This window comes from Pocillopora verrucosa, chromosome 9, assembly GCF_036669915.1.
Source record: "Pocillopora verrucosa isolate sample1 chromosome 9, ASM3666991v2, whole genome shotgun sequence".
Taxonomy (NCBI): domain Eukaryota; kingdom Metazoa; phylum Cnidaria; class Anthozoa; order Scleractinia; family Pocilloporidae; genus Pocillopora; species Pocillopora verrucosa.
In genome coordinates, this window is record NC_089320.1 from 22,553,712 (window position 1) to 22,570,732 (window position 17,021).

At 39.2% G+C, this 17,021-nt stretch overlaps 1 protein-coding gene across 5 annotated transcripts in view; it reads right to left on the minus strand.

The window, feature by feature from the left end:
• The window catches only part of LOC131783790 (dystrophin), a 53,994-nt gene that overhangs the window by 5,247 nt on the left and 31,726 nt on the right, over window positions 1-17,021 (minus strand). For all 5 annotated transcript variants that reach the window (XM_066172702.1, XM_059100553.2, XM_066172703.1 and 2 more), the window contains exons 37-63: window positions 16,593-16,745; window positions 16,107-16,268; window positions 15,564-15,739; window positions 15,121-15,271; window positions 14,617-14,928; window positions 13,930-14,197; window positions 13,539-13,681; window positions 13,300-13,416; window positions 12,919-13,134; window positions 12,283-12,437; window positions 10,454-10,640; window positions 9,696-9,832; window positions 9,384-9,576; window positions 8,622-8,855; window positions 4,489-4,623; window positions 3,769-3,994; window positions 3,439-3,499; window positions 3,165-3,226; window positions 2,802-2,876; window positions 2,202-2,412; window positions 1,774-1,859; window positions 1,604-1,683; window positions 1,312-1,389; window positions 764-875; window positions 511-565; window positions 355-394; window positions 182-253 (exon numbers count right to left, since the gene is read on the minus strand). In XM_066172702.1, the coding sequence (XP_066028799.1) occupies window positions 182-253; window positions 355-394; window positions 511-565; window positions 764-875; window positions 1,312-1,389; window positions 1,604-1,683; window positions 1,774-1,859; window positions 2,202-2,412; window positions 2,802-2,876; window positions 3,165-3,226; window positions 3,439-3,499; window positions 3,769-3,994; window positions 4,489-4,623; window positions 8,622-8,855; window positions 9,384-9,576; window positions 9,696-9,832; window positions 10,454-10,640; window positions 12,283-12,437; window positions 12,919-13,134; window positions 13,300-13,416; window positions 13,539-13,681; window positions 13,930-14,197; window positions 14,617-14,928; window positions 15,121-15,271; window positions 15,564-15,739; window positions 16,107-16,268; window positions 16,593-16,745 (3,897 nt within the window). The remainder of the gene's footprint in view (window positions 1-181; window positions 254-354; window positions 395-510; window positions 566-763; window positions 876-1,311; window positions 1,390-1,603; window positions 1,684-1,773; window positions 1,860-2,201; window positions 2,413-2,801; window positions 2,877-3,164; window positions 3,227-3,438; window positions 3,500-3,768; window positions 3,995-4,488; window positions 4,624-8,621; window positions 8,856-9,383; window positions 9,577-9,695; window positions 9,833-10,453; window positions 10,641-12,282; window positions 12,438-12,918; window positions 13,135-13,299; window positions 13,417-13,538; window positions 13,682-13,929; window positions 14,198-14,616; window positions 14,929-15,120; window positions 15,272-15,563; window positions 15,740-16,106; window positions 16,269-16,592; window positions 16,746-17,021) is intronic.

The window sequence follows — 17,021 nt, forward strand, 5'->3', positions numbered from 1 at the left end:
AAAGTATCTTGTGTCTATGTGTCCTGCCAGGCTCGAAGCCACACCTCTAACTAGATTACCTGCGCGCTGACCATAAGAAAATCGCGTTTACCTGAAACCAGCTGCAACACTTAACTAATACACTTAAATGGATAAATTGTCAATCAAACAAAGTCAATCTAACAACGAAGCAACTACTCACCGACAAACAGTACTGATGCATTGGGTGAGTGAGACGATGGTCGTGGGAGACTCGGCCCGACCAGAAGCAGCTCTGATGAGGAATGACAAATACGATAGTTAGGAAACTAGTAAGAATTGAATTTGTTATTAGCAGCTAGCAAAGCAATACACTTCACATTCAATGCTTGGTACCTGGCATAAATCGTAATTGAAGCACTTTAGACAACGGAACCTGCAACAAATGAAAAACATTTCAAGGGGATATATTTTTAATGCACTAAGGAAGGCCTTGAGAATATAAAGAAGAAAAAAAACATGGAATGGTGATCTTGAAGAAAAGTCACATACCTAAACCCAACGATAGGGTACTCTTTACATATACTGCATTTGGCTTTGTGTTTCACTGTAAGAGAGACCCAAAAAAACAGAACATTAGTGACAGGCAAAGCCAAAAGTTTTTTTGTCTTTTAATAGGTAACATAGATAACATTTTATCGTGAAATTTTTTAATCATTTCACGGCTATATGCAAATTTACCTAGGGTATGAAGGAAATAGAGAAATACTAGATCACAAAAGAAAAAAGGAAGTAAAGTGCTTACCAGCCTCTGACGCGGCGAGTCTGTGAAGTGTTGGCAGCCAAACAATAGACTGAGGTTCAACTGAGAGCCATGTCATAAACTCTGCACAATCGATGGTCTTTTTTTCTCCGGTCTGTTGACAACAGACAGCAATAAATGCAATCAGTTTCAAACTTTTAACCGATGATCTTTCTGAACTTATGACCAAAGTTGTGCTCGCCGAATTAAACTGAGCTCGACCGACATACGAGATTTGTGGCGTCTGTTGGGGTTAGTACATGGACGACGACGAGATAATTGCGACCACCATATAGAGATTTTAGAGCGCATTTCGACTGGGTCTCGTTAGACAAATTCATTAAAATACTTATAGAAGCTAATCAGAAGAGCGGGAAATATCGCAAGGAGGCAAATAGAGCTCAGAGTAAAATAACACAATAAGAAGCGAATTGTTTCAGTCGTGCATCTGCTCGCTCGAGAGGATGGCGCGTGTTCTTGTTGGCGACAACTTTATGATTTCAGATGGTGAATTTCAACAACTTTGAGATTGGAGTCCTTAAGTAGCCTACCTTCGAGAAACAGCTTCTCACACTCGGTTCAATGTTACTGCCACCAAAGGCGGCAATTTCACCGAGTTGACGAGGAATCTGTAAAAACAAAAAAATGGGAATAAAATCTTGAAATTCGGTCGAACTATCGGGTTGAAACACTATAACTCGAGAGGAGGCTCCGTTTAAATAGTAGACCAGGAGAATATCTTGCTCCTGACTAAATGCCTGTATTTACCGAATAAAAGCCGCCTCTTTGTCTCGATATTAGGTGTACAATTTCAGTAAAAATAAAAATAGCTTTAAGCTTCACCTGCAGTGAGTCATGTAAGAGCAATCCTAGTTGCTTGTGGTCCATTAAGCCTTTTTCGTCCGTCACAAGCCGGTATAAATCTGAAAAAGGCATCAAACCTTTTTTTAGCTGGACAACGCAAGAAAAAATATAAGCGTCAACAAAAAAAAATCAAACCTTCAAATTCTTACATTTGTATTTGTCTTCTAAATGAGCTCTCGCCATTGTCACCAGACCAATTTTGAAAGAAAGAACACGGATCTTTCCAACTCGCCCGCTAAAAGAAAAAAATAAAGGACTCAATTTTAAATGCCCTTGTAGTATACAATGTTTTGAGAAGAAAGCGCGCTTATATACAAATGAACATTTCGGGGAAGAAGACACTTTCAAGCTTGCTTTACTCCGGAAAAATTGATCGAACACTTGCTGCCTTCCCATCCCCACAGTGATTAATTATGTCTTAGAGAGCGGGTCAAATTGTCCTGGTATGAGAAGTCGGCTAACATCCATCGAAATAAATCGAAGATAACCAGCTGGGAGGCTTCATGAAATCCCTAATAGCCAACTCATTTACTTTAGAAAGGTAACCATGCTTACAAACTACCATCAAAATAGTTACCTGTCATAGACGTTAAGAAGCCAGTTAAGCGTCAGGTCAACACAGAACTCATTGCTGGTCATCGATAAATCCGCTGGCACCTCAATGTTTTGATATATAGTGGTCAATACCTTGACCATATCCGGGACACCGATCAGAGAATCGTTCGTAGATTGTTTAAGATTGTGCTGCTCTAAGGCTGACATCACATTGTTCAGTGTCACCAGGTCCACTGTTAAGCGAGAAAATTGTGTTAAGAGTTAATAAATTACACAGGTCTGTTTACAAGAGTAAAATTGATATTTATCCACACTTCAAATTAAATTTATATCATAAATCATTGGTCAAGGAAGCAAACTTGAATATATTGTTTCAAGGCCTTGCCATCGTAACCAGTTTAGAATAGACTTTGGAATATCATCCTTGGATCGAAATCAAGAAAGTCCCGTTTTGTCTCGTATACTCTGTGGAGGAAAATAGTCGCCAGTTCTAGATCTATTTTCAACATGAGCGAATGAGGTACATTAAAAGACACTCCTTTACTGGGATTATGGAATATGTAGGGAAATAAGAATAGCACTAAAAACTCAACAAAGAAAACAAAAAAAACGAACAACTTACAACTAGTAGCCTTTTGAATGCATCGAAGTTTCATAGCCGTTCGGTAAGCACTGTACTTGATATCATTCAGTTCCGCTGCAAAGAAAAGACACGAGAAAATTGGACAAAGTCATTCTAAAAGCATAGTTCTGTCAAAATTTAACTTACTCTCCAAAAAGTGGAAAATTCGGAGGCCCCATAGCTGGCCGTGTGGACATCGGACCAAGAGGTCTGGGTCTGAGCCCCAACAGAGTCTTTGTGTTGTGGTCTTGGGCAAGTTAAGTAACAGAGCGTGTCTCCACCCAGGAGTATACATGGGTAGCATATAGGTATCAGGGAACAGTTAGGGAAACCTAACCAAGTGTTGAGAAGAAGAGTACTCACCGATTTGGTGGTAAAGCTCTGTCATCTTGGGATGATCCCACTGTGTTGTTTCTGTCTTGTGGCTGTGACAATATTATGAAGAAGTATTAATTATGAGCATCACGGATAATTGACTTTCGGTGACAATATGTCTACTAGTTCAAGCTAAAGGTTCACGAACAAGAAGTAAGCAGCACATGACATGGTAACCGAACAATTTTCTGCTGAAAAACGCCTTACAAAACAAGAAAGGAATCGATACAGCAAGTAAGAAAGGTAAAAACTGCAAACCTACTTGATGTAGTAAGGAACCTTGTTCAGTGCTACCGCTCGTTCCCAGGGTGGTTCGACACTCGCTGGTGAATAAAAGGAAAGCAAATTATGCAGGTCAGCATACTGACTGAAATGACAAGTCAAATACACGTAAAAGAAAATTCACAGCCGACGAACGTTCAGTATTCCTTCGCGAACTGTTGCACGGCTGTCATCTTGCATTCTTAAAGCAAGGGAAGATAGGGGAAAACAAAAAGCAAAATTCACGTAGCAACTCAGCAAACTGTCGCTATTTTATGAACCTAACTGGTACTCCCTAAGAAGACGCCTGTAATGAATGATATCTACTAACCGTGTAATCCTTGCACAGATGAAGAATCAAAGCTGGAGTAGGCTTCTTGCAGAGCGTGTTGTCTTTGCAGCAGTTGGATCTGTAACTGTTTCCATCTTCGGTACAACTGGTCAATCCGGTTTTGAAGACTTGGCGACAGCGACACACCCTTGTGCCTCAGTTCGCTCTCTGTGCTGCTGAGAGTCTCAAACATGTTCTGAAGAGATGCTATTTGTTCCTGGAGACTCTACAAGAGATCAAATATCCCGGATGAGTGTAAGGCGAAGTCCTGGATGTAAAGAAGGCACTCTCTTTTACATGGTCGACAGAAAAAAACTCATAAATGTCTAGGAGGCCGATGACTTCACAATTGTAATAGTCAATATTTCAGGACTTAAGAATTGACAGAAAACTGATACTACAGCTTGATTTTTAGGCTAGGCATTGCCAGGAGTCTTACTTCATGATTTTAACACTTGATGCCATCTTGATTAAAAGTAATAGTTAAAGAACAAAAGTTCAGTCTCTCATTTAAAGAAACTAATGATGCTGAGCAGGGCACGTTATTTAACGACTCAAGTGTCGATTAAGTTTGAGAAAGCCTATGGCAAAGTAAAGTTTTTCCACAATACTCTTTGGAAAACGTTTGTACAAAACAACATTGACAAATAACATTTGGAACACACTGCGGACAGTCAAGAGATCACAATCTGTTTCAAAGCACTCCACGATTATCATTACCTTGAGTTCATCCATCTGTTCGGATAGCGAGTCAATGACGAGATCTTGAACTGGTGTCCAGTTCGACTTCACCTGCTCGGCCTCAACCAATCGCACATCAATCTCCTCCATCTGACCCTGGAAAAGCTGCAACTTCTGTTTAGAAGAAGAAAAATTAAAACAAAATTAGGGCTTTGTTGGGAATTTTCTGGAACACTGACCATTTTATTGAATAATGATACATGTATGTCACACCATGTGCTTCTCACTTCACAAAAGTTAATCATTACCAATCGCGGAAAAGTTAGTGAGTAGCGTGACCGATCAGATTGCGGCATTTGTGACAGAACGCTAGAAGATTTATACAAACTCTCATTAACCTAACATAGTACAACTGAGTAATATATGCCGTTGTTACCAAAAAATTGAATCATTCCACAATAAGGGTCACGTTAGGCACAGAAGACAGGACGAAACAGCATTATATCAAGCACTACTAAGACCTTCGTATCAAAACATATTTTCGTAGTTTCTATGTGAATCTTACATTCCACCTAAATAACGTCTAGCGGTGTTTATACCAAAAACGAAAGCTTGCTCATAACGAGGAGTGCTAAATACTGAATTTAAAGTAGTAAAGAAGGTAAGCCTTTGCGGAAGTCTCAACGAATATAATCAGTTTAGAAGTATTGTGTAACAGATAAGATGCTTGAATGATGTTCTCCCTACATAACAAACACGGGCCGATGGTTCAAAATGAAAAGAAGTATAAATCCTTCCTTTCTAAATTATTTAAGAAGAAAAAAGTCACAAATAACAGGAATACCGAAATGTCTAACATGAGGAAAACAAAAGCTATTGCAAACCAAAACATTCAAAAGTTCGGTTAAAAATGCTGCATTTGGTGTCTCTCTCACTCTCTCAATCGTATTAAAAAGACAAGAACGTCTGCAGCACGTCATCAAATTTAGCTCGTAAATGAATAAATATTTCAACAATCCGAGTCATTTCTGCAGACAGAAACTGTTTTCTCACAAAACTATCAAACAGATAATCCATGTTCCAGCTTTATCGGGGCATGTGCATCAGTTGCATCACTACTTCAACCCGTAATTTGAGTAAAACAAAAGTAGTTACATATCTACGAAGTTACATAAAAACCTAGTAATAAATCCCCTTTTCAATAAAGACCCAAGAAATCCACAGGATGATAAGTTGATAACTAAGCCTGCGGCGGATGACACGATTTTCATTTCTTAGACGCGGACGTATTAAAAAAAAGAGAGCAGTTTACTGTATAAACAAGATTAAAGCGACTTATGTCCGAAGCGGGTTTAGGTTGCTAATATCAGATTTGCAAAAGAAGGCAAATAGCAGAAGCGTTTTTTTGTTTTTGGCAGATATCGAATAGAAAACTAGCGTGTTGCACAAACAACTATACTTATCTAGGAACTTTTCCAAGAGCAAAGGAAACCGCAAGGAAACGATTCAAATGATAAATAATTATCAATAATTAACTTACTTTTTAGTCAAGTGATTAACATGTTACTTCTCCCTATAACATTCATACATTGTCCAGCAAAAAGGTAAGGAGAATAATCGAACTTATCAGGTAGCGGTTGTTATCTTGATCTAACACCAAATTCTTATAATTCTTATGCAAGGAAATCTGTAGCAGCTAGAGAGGAGAATTAACAATCAGATTTTGGGAGTTGCAGGGTTAGTGGTTTCGAACATTTTATGTGGGAAATACTTTTTTTTAAAACAAGATCTATAGGAGATATCAAATGATTTCAGTTCTAGCATATTGTTTCCGTTTTGTTGCGATAAAGCGTCAATATCAGACATCGTTACTTAACTAAACTGACACCAACATTATTTTTTCCGCTGCATAAAAAATCGCATGGTGGTCAAGTAGTGGGTTTCACTGATCTGAAACTCACTAGATGAGCCTTTCCCCAATTAAAATCAGTACAGATTATCAATTCTTCTGTTGGTAAAGATCCTAATTCAAAAATTCATTGTTAATGCAAAATTCCACGTGACAAATCTAAGTAAAATTGCGTGACCAGGGTCATTGAGTTCCACATGTGAATATTTAACCTATATTGACTTAAAAAAAAATGAAATTGACATAAAACTTTGCGTGGTATTTGCAAAAAATGAATCAAATTTGAAACTAATACGTTAATTCAACATGTGCATTATGGAGATAAACAAATATTTGATTGGCTTCAGGGTAAAAGCACGAGAAATCTTACACAATGTTTCCGCAGCGGAAACGAATTCGCGCGTTCTTACTACTTCATGTTAGGACATAAATAAAGTAAAGAATAGGAATTAAATGCCGAAACAAGCCTCATATACTTCTCCAGTACACAAATTCTGTAACAAATTAATAGCGTTTATTGTCCAGTTACAGCTGAGCGCGTGAAAGTGAGTGTTAAATGCAGGATCATTGTTCAAATTTTCGTATGTGGGTTCCGAACATCTCTTGCTTCCTGATAATAAAATCGACAGCGTCAATAAATTGGCGAATCATTACTTCGGCTTTTTGACTTGTTTCTAAGGAAAGAAGAGTTTCTTTCTTCGCTGAACAGCCCAGCTTTCATGGGATTACGATCGGGTTGCCATTAATACCAGGGTCAAAATTCGTATAAGTGGGAAATTCCTGAAATCTTTCGACTGTTGTTTGGCTTCTCAATACAAACTACAATGATGAAATGTTCGTCTCGAAAACTGGTCGTAAACATGAGGGCGTGGAAACTTTAGGGTAAAAAATAAACCAATTCACGGGACAATTTACGCGACAATTTACGCTAAATAAATGCAATATTTAACCTCGAAACAAGGGCTAAACAGTGCGCGAAGGTTAAGTTTCATCCAGGCTCCCCGTTCTGCGAGAGAGATAAACTCCTGTGATTTTTTGTTCATCACAAAACAACGCATCACTCACCGAAAAAAGGAAGAGGAAAGAGTGAGCAGCTGCATATTTCAAGGACACGTACAAACATCAATTTGTGCAATGACTGATTAAAACAATGAATGATAGCTTCGCTCCAATAACCTCCGTGAAAAACAATCACAAATGCAATAAATCATCCCAAATTTTCTGAATGAAATTTCACCCTAAGCGAACAACTGTGTCAAATAACCTTATGTAGTGGACAGTACTCACCATTTGGCCACACAGTTACGGAGATCCTAGATATTGTACGATTTGATTCCTACTTAATTTAAGTCAACACTAAGTGCGAGAGTAAATGTGAAATATGAAGCTGTATTGCCCGCTGATACGATGGGCCGGATATGGGTGGTTTCCAGATGACCTATATACTCTACACTTTTCCTTTGTATCAAAGGTGTATCCGATGAAGAAAGATAAATAATACAAACAAAACAGAAATACCAGTACTATTCTCTATTTGAAGTGCATCTTGATACCCTTCGAGTTTCAATAAACATTGCAGAATACTTCCAAAAATAAATGCATCCGACATATGATACCCCGCCTGGTACTTCTAATCGTCCGTTTTAAAAATCGAGTGTTGTTCAATAAGACACGAGAGAGCCGGAAGAGATAACCCTTCCCCAACTATATTTTAATGCCTCTTTTTTTCTTAAAAGCCACCGTTTACCAGATGGAGTGATACATCACTTGGAAAGGCCACATTTTTTAGCGTAATCCCCTATTGTATTCGAACACAATGCGATATGCTGGTTCACCACTCTACCCCCTACAGTACATGGCCACTGTTCATCACCCTACCCCCCACGGTACATGGCCACTGACTGTCAACCAGAGGTCCAGTACTTGTTAAGTTGTTCTTGACGACGAGTGTGACAAAACGTACAGCGGTTTTCACCGGATAGAGAATTATCGTTATCGATCCTTCGAACAACTGGTGCAAGAACAGGAGTGCATGCTTTTTTTTAAAGCATCCATTTATCTCTCTTTATATTTGAGACGCATCGTCCGCGAACATATAGATTGCCCATTACTGCAAATTGGTCCACGTTTCTGAGCCAAAGTTTTGCCAGCAGCACCAAAATCAAGAAAAATGGCACAAGTGACAGACACCCCCTTTAATAAGCGAACACAATTCGGAACAAAAAAGAACACAATTCGTTCCCGTTCCATGAAAGGTACTTACCCTTAGGACTTCATCAATCCAGTGCTGCCAATCCTCTGACCGCCGGCACAACATTGACCAGCGTTCGCTGACTGTGTCGATCTGGCGTTTGAGATTCTGCGCAATGCGCGCCCGTGGTGAATCTTTTGGTTCGTCAGAGGCTCGGTCCGTTTCATATTCTTCTAAAACCCTCCGGCCATCGTCCAGAGCGCGATCGACAACCAGTCGCCTCACATTAAGCTTGCCCTTGAAAGCCTACACAAAGGAGACCAAAAAGAGTTACATCAATAGTTCTTTCCACTACAAAAGGAACCCTAAGAAAGCCTTTCGAAATTTTCTCCTTTCTAGCCACTCATTTGACATTTTATCTTATTTACCAGAAACGTTTTTTCTAAATTTGAGATAAGATGCACTTATTATAATATATCACATGGACTGTTCCTTACAATTTCGTTTTTGTCCGAAAGCGAGAGACCTCTCGACAATTAAGCTCCAAATCAGAAACTGCATGTGTTGAAAACTTGCTGCTAAATAAAAGCAATATTTTTACGACAAAAAAATTGAAACAATAAGGGGCCATTGTCAGTATCTAAACAACTGCACACTTACCCCTCCCTTGACACAACAACAGTCACTTGATGACAAGTTAGCGTTAATGTTTGGTGAGGGAAGGAGTAGGTGTGCAGTTGCTAAGATACTGATATTGATCCACAATCGGTTTAATTTAGATGGCTCTGAAGTCCTATCTTAAGTTACATTCTTATATTCCAGTAAAATCTTTACTTGGTGCATCTCGTTCTGGTTGCGCACGCTTTCTACATCTCCTCCTATTGGCTGCTGAAGGGTCAGTTCCTGATCAGCACGTGCAATCCAATCGATTATCTCCTGAAGGTCCATCAACAACTGGCGCCACTCGGTACCAGTGTCCTCCAGCCGATCTCGGATGTCCAACGTGCGAACATTGAGTGATTGCCATCTTTCAATAATAAAGGGGAAAAAAACAAAACTTATTTAATTCAGACACTCATCAAAACGTAAACAACGACACACACAGTCATATACCATATTTATAATATGAAAAAATGCAATTAGCACCTGTCATTCATATCATCAAGCTTGGCTTGAACAGCGGTTAGCACATCCCCAGGCTCCATCTCGGCCATAATCAGCTGGCCATTCTCGTTAAGTGAAGCAAACATTTCTTGATGTCCATTAATGTCATCTTCCAGGAACTAAAACCCAATGATAAAACAATCTAAACCCTCAGAAAATAACAACTCTCTGGACAATTACCCTAACACAAAAACGCCCTTGTAGGAAAATTTCACCTAGTTTTTTTTTGTTTTTTTGTTTTTTTTTTTGTGCTGACGAATCATTAATTTATTTGACTATATCGCTTTAGTGGAGGTGTTCGGGTGATTACAGACGTGCTCGTGCTCTGATTGGCCGAAGATTACGTCATATCTTGCTCTCTTTCCCCTTCCCCACAGGCGATTAAAAAACGTGTAAGAAAGTGAAGTTGCTCTAACAATTACCAAAGTTATTACACTACCACAATTATTCTCCTCAGGCTAAGGGAATATGGTCGATTTACCCGTCTAGATCACCACTTCCGAGTGCCGCAAGTGTATCATTAACACTGTAACCTGTTACTCTAAATCAACAAAGTTCATTATCATAATTTTTAATATTTATATTTCGCCTTCAGAATATGATTCTCAAATATATCATTGACAAAACTCTCTCCTCAAACAGCACGCTGACACGCATTGCCTTTCAAGAAAAATTCACTGTTTGTCACATGTCAACAGAATTGAAAAAGAGTGTTACAATGCAGCATACTGAAGACCTACTTTCAATTCCTTCCTGAGTGCATCCATGTCTTGCTGCTCCTCAGTACTTGTTGCTTCCACCGCGCTGTCTAACTCCGCTACTTTTGACTCTGCTGACGTCAGCCATGTTAAAGCATTGATCATGTCTTCGTGGAATCGCACCATGCGGTCGAAGGCTTCCTTTAGATTTTTCTTACGTGAGTCAGACCTGAAGAAATGAAAAGCGCCCATATAAATACTACAACGACAAAGCCTGCTATATACTATACAAACGTACAAACAACAACGGCCAAATCACTTCAGGGTCCAACAGATAAATCCTATGCAAGGCGCAGTTTGATTTGGCCGCATTCGTAACCGAATCAGTTTTTCAAAAAATTAAATTTAACGTGCGCATCATGCTTTTATATTTATCAGCATCTACCCGATGGGTTAGCAATTGTAAAATAAAAGATTACCTCTCAAACAAGCAACTCCAACAACGCATGATGAATAGACGATCTGAGAATTGATCTCTTACAGGTACTTGACTTAATTTTTTTTTTCGGCTCCACTAACACTTCTTCGGCAATTTGTGAAAAGATGCGTCAGAGAGTATGCGAAGACAAACCATTCCAAAAGCACGCCAGTTTAAAAATTAAAGTGGTCAGACATGGCAGCTGATGGACTATTTTCTACTTTTGTAACATCATATCACAAAGGGCTTCGATTCTTCCTTCTTAAACATGCGTTTTGATATAAGATGGGCGTAATATGATCGACTTTTCATTGTAACTAACGTGCGAAATCAGCCCAGGACCGTTCACATCGTACGAGATTTTTACAAATTACATAAAGTACTCAACCCAAAAATTTTATCTGATCTCGGAAGTATTCATTCAGAATCTCATTCTCAAAATCAGCTAATTAGCATCACATCTGTCATTATTTATTTTTTCTCGATTGGTGGTCTAATCGATCAGTCAACAATTAGTCTTAGCTTTATCACACAAATTCACACGAGTGCCGACCATATTTCTGAAAACTGCGGCTTTCACAAAGAGACATTCACTGCGATCAACTCTAAACATTTAGACCTCGACAAAAACGACAAAACACCTTGATCTTGATTTTTTGTTAAACCAGGACTTCTCAATCCAACAATGACAAGGGTCAGTGGCTGTTACAATTATATGCATATATATCCCAATTCAATATTTTTCTACAGCAATAAAATTCTCCCACAGAAATCACATCAGTCTGAATTAGTAGAAGAGTTGAATGACAAAACGTATTTCAATTTTTTTTTCAGTGTTTTCCTTTTCTCCGTTTTTGGAAAATCATCTCATAGCCAAACAAACACATGACTCCTAACCCAAAGATCACAACATGTAGTTACAAGAAATAAAGTGAAAAAAAATGCTGCAAAACGACCGTTACTTAGCGAAGGACAACATCGTAAAATAATCAGGTCTTTACGGTAATTGTATTGTTTTTTATTCTTCTTATTGTTACTATTTCCAGCGAGGAAAGAAAGGAAAGGCACAATAATAAAAAAGGTGTTATACCAGCGTTATTTAACGACTGAACTTGAGTAACACGAAAGCGGGCAAAAAACCCGACTCTTTGTAAAATACAAACAGATACAGTCCGGGTAGTCGAAGTCACCGGCCCGGAACTGGACACAGCTGTTGTGAATTGACTACAAGTATGAAATGAGATTTGTCACAACTTAAAAATAGGCGTTATTTACCCATGTAGGCTTCATTGTAAATTAATATTATGTGATTATTCCAGAGATCTTCGATTAAATCCTGTCGTGAAATAGTTCTCTTCAGACATACAAAAGTTAAAAAATTCTCCCATCATACCTAACAGTTATGTTACTCCATCTCTCGTTAACCTCTGACATGGAGTTTTTCAGTTCTCCCGATTCGTAATGAGGGAATTCTTGTACCAAGTGTTCACCGCACTGATTCACAGCAGTGATGCTGCCGCGCCAGTTTTCCACATCATCTTCGAACTCCTGTGTAAATTCAGAGAAAGTTATGATCAAGTGAGACCAGAGGGGTATGAGGAATTATCCTGCCGTGTATTGCCAGTTACATCCCCACTCAAGAAACAAATCCGAAAGTTATCGAATCAGAACTGAAATTGTGATCGTGAGGTTGTTCATTTGTTTTATTTAGAATTAGTTGAATGACAAACTATTTCTAAAATGACAGCTTTTTTATCGATCACATCAGACTCTGGATAAAGAAAGACATTGAAAAAAATTTTTCATGCCCCAGCGTATGATTAAACTACACTGATAAAAAGCGCTTCCTTCATTACCGATTTCTTGGATATTTACGACCTGTCTAGCAACTTGGGACAAGCTAGTCAAGCATCCTCCTTCAAAACTGGTGGGTCTGTGGCTTTGCTTAGTTCTTACATAAAAATCAACCTTTTCATTCGTGACTACCAATCAACAACTGTCTCCCATTATTTAACTAAACATCACTGACCTTATGTTTGTCGATCTGTTCTTCCAATTCGCTGACCGTGTAACCGTACACGTTCTCGTCTCTCTCTAGATAGGCCTCAGCTTTCCTGATCCATTCTAGTAGTTCTTCCCGAAGTTCCACGAATCTCTTCCATTCCTCGATCAAGTAATCGATCTGTCCTCGCCAGACGCCTGAGTTGTCCGCGATAGTCTCCCAATGACCCTTTAATTTGCTGACCTGCACAAATGTCCAAATAAAGTCACCTGGTTAGACTGGTTAATCTATTGAACACTTTAAATTAAAGGTACATAAGATTTTAGAAGTTTCTAACTTAAGAAAGTTCGATGTGCGCTTTTTTTAAATCCAAAAACGCAATTGGTGACATGTTCCCACGTCACTCACCATGCTGTCGATCAAGAACTTGTCTTCCTCGGTCTGCGCATCATCAGCAAGACTTTGACCCATTTCAGCAATTTCGTCCAACAAATGCTGTTTGGTTTTAAGCTGTTCATCTATGGACTAAAACAACGAAAATATATAAAAATATTTAGTATAACAAGCTTTCAGATAACGAGCGACACAACTTTGGTTCTCGAACGAAGGAGAAGATAAATATGAGAATCCACTGAATCTTAGCACACCTTTTGTTTTTCCAGAAGTCCTTCCATGTCTTCAGAATCTCCCAGTACTATCTTCTCTGTTTTCATCATCTCTGACAACGTATCCAGCCAGTCATGAAGTTCCAACACTGCTTTGTCGAACTTCGGCCATGGAGATACTCGCTCTTGAAATAAAATAAAAGACAGAGTAAATACTTGTTTCCTAAGCAGCTGCAATGTGGCGCAACTCTTCAAACAATACTGAACCAAAATACGACGGATGTAGCGGAATGATTTGGCTTCGTATGTAAGTATAAACAAGCCAATGCGAAAAAACTTCCATAACTATTCCTCACTGCTATAACCACTTAAATCGAAAATACAAGAGGGAAGGAATTCCTCAAAAAAAGGAAAAAAACTCATTTAAACTTACCCTCTATGATCATCGGAATGCCAGAGTGAACAGGAACACAGTGAAGAGGTTTCTCCTCGACAATCGATCGGGGCGATCGAAGGCGAGCAAACATATTAGCGGTCAGTGACGCAATTCGACTCCAATTGTCATTAAGTTCTTTGACTTTAACCTCCAGGGACTTGGGGACCTGGTTTCCATCAAGTTTACTTTCACGTCTGTAGCGCGCCATGTTTTCGTTTATTGCGTCAAGCTTCGGTTGACGAGACTTCATTGATTCTTGAATAGTCTGCAATAAAAAATAACTGGATAAATAAACTAAAACGAATAAATAAAGAACACTGTCCCAATAAGGAAAAGAAGCGTCCCTCGTTACTTCTGTTGATGCTCAATCCATGAAATATTTCGGGTCAGCAAACAAACTACCTCTCTACCTCAGTTTTTCGTTGACATGAAAGTTTTCTTCTCTACTCTAAAATGTTTTCTCAAAAGTAGGAGTTTGTCAAGTGAGAATTCACTGTATTAACTCAATGATTTCTGCTACATTTTATCAGGTGGGACGAGCTTTTACTGTAGAACAAAGACTTAAGAGCTGTTTATCAATTATCAAAGTACTTGAAAATTAAACACACCGAGCTTAAACAGCAAAATAAACCTTCTTAAATCGAGAAATTTGACTTTTACTATTATCATAACGACGCAACAAACCTTGGGATTAATATCAACAGCTTCCACACTTTCTCCCTTCTCTAACAGTTTTATTGTCCCAGAGGCCCATGAGCTGAGCTCTTCTAGATCTATAAGGAACTCTGACACTCGTCTAAGCTTAGACTCCACTCCGCGCGTACGCGTGGCGATATCTGCGCGCAGAATGTCCCATCGAGTGAGGAGGATGTCCAGCCTCGTTCTGATGGTCTCTGAGTTGGGTTTAGAGATAGCTGGTTTGGACAGAAGTCTTTCTGCCGTCTGTTGAATGCTTATCTTTGTATCTTCTCTGTCGTTTTGTTCCTTATGAACGCCCTATAAATAAAACCACGAGACGTTTTAAAACAAACCAGTTGGTGAAGAGCTTTGTCTTCAGTCTCTCAGAGAATGATCGCCAATTGAAAATGGAAAACAGAGGAATTCACGCCATCATTGTCTCATCTCATTCTAAATTACTGTGATCAGCCAAAAGTACAGCCTTTTTCTTCTGGATCAAAACTGACTCACCTTTATTTTTTCAATCAGTTGCACCAGTCCATCCTCATCAGCTGGTGATGGATCCTTAGTTTGCAGTTCAGTATCTGCTTCGTCCATCCATTGCAGCATTTCTCCACTTTCCTCCAAAAACTCTTCAATCTGCATTGCTTCCTCTTTAAATCTAAGGTAGGGGAAGAGAATTTAATTTCAAAGAGTAATAGCCGCGACGAAGATATATCTAAAAACACGAAGTTGACAGCGTAATGATCGACGAGGTATCCAAATTCCAAAGGGACATAAAACAAATCAATGTGTGTTACATGACTTTTAATCGTGGAAGTTCGCCAGTCCAATCCTACTGCAGCTCGACTCTAAATCGTGTATGGTTTGGGTCTATCACAAGATATTCTTTCAAATAAAAATTCAAATCCTCGTGAGTCAGACATAGAAACAATTTGAATACGCTAAGTAACCTGTCTCTTCTGTTGGCGACTTGATTGCAGATGGATTCCCAGCGCCTGTTCTGGCTGGTCAGTTTATCACGGAGCATATCAGCCTCCACTGTTGTCGATTTACTGATAATCTCCTGGCCAGCGGTATTCATGGCATTGACTGTGCTCTGATGCCGGGCAATACCATCTTCCAGACCCTAACGAGAAATATATCGCAACGGTTACGGTGGCAAATACATGTAGATGATTTGCTTTAACGCAAACACTTGTGCCGAGCAAAGTTCGCAAAACTTTGAGTACTTAACCGCTGAGATGCGTGTTGAACGCAACTCACTGAGCGTGATGAAATAGTTTTCGGACGCAATTCAAACAGATTCAGCAGCATATCAAACACACTTAAAACGCAGTTAAACACGTCTCAACCACACATCAAAGTAAGGTGTCGCCGTACCCAAAAAGAGTGAACAAATACGGATGGAAAACGTAAAATGCACGACAACATCACTTTTCGCTTTGTTAGGCGTAATATCACAGAAACATTCGATTTTTTCCCTGGTACATTACCTTTTGTTCTTTTTTGGCGGCGTTAAATTCAACTTCCCCGGATGTCTCATTAAGAACCTTCTCCGCATGTGTCATCCATGACGTCACGTCTTTAAGATCGCAGTGGAATTGTCTCCACACTGCAACTGCCTTCTCCCAGCGAAGCGACCGCGCCTTGTAATCCTGCGCCAAAATAATGATAAAAATAGTCGATTAATTTGGCTATGACAGCAATGCCTCTTTTGATTGGTCACCAAGCCGATTTAGCCTGCATATCAGTCGTTACCGTTTCTTTTCCCTCCTCCTGTATATACTTTCTCAGTACCAGACCTTCACGCGACTCCTGCTAAGCCAAACTTCCTATCTCGCTTGGTTAAGAGGAAATGAAAAAGACTGCTACCCAGGCTGCAGTTAATTTGGCTCCACCCTTTCATGTTATCAACCCTCGTTGTATTACTTTATAAATAGTAGAATATTGAATTTCAGTTGGTAACGTGTATAACGTACCTGATTAAGGTTATTCCATTGTAGTCTAAACTTGCTGGCGGCTCTCTTGACAGCATCGTATTCCTTTTCACTACAGGCGGACTGAACAGTTTCACTTCGAGAAAGAACTCCAGTTGCACGTGGCTCAAAATTCTCCAGTTTCTCGCTTACCAGCTGTAAAAAGAAAAGAAATACTTTAAAAAAATACGCAGAAAAGCGAATGCAGAATAAATTTTTTTTCTTAAAATATAATTTCTGTACAGAATTAAAGTTTTGACTGCATAATTATCATGACACTCTGATTTCAATCTTAAACTAAGTCCTCACATCAGAGAAATGTGGGATCAATGCCAGAACCTGAGCAAACTCGCACCTACCCCTCTCCAAATTCAACAATAGTCAACTGATAACAAGTAAGGGTTAATGTTGGGTTTGGGGAGGGGTAGGTGC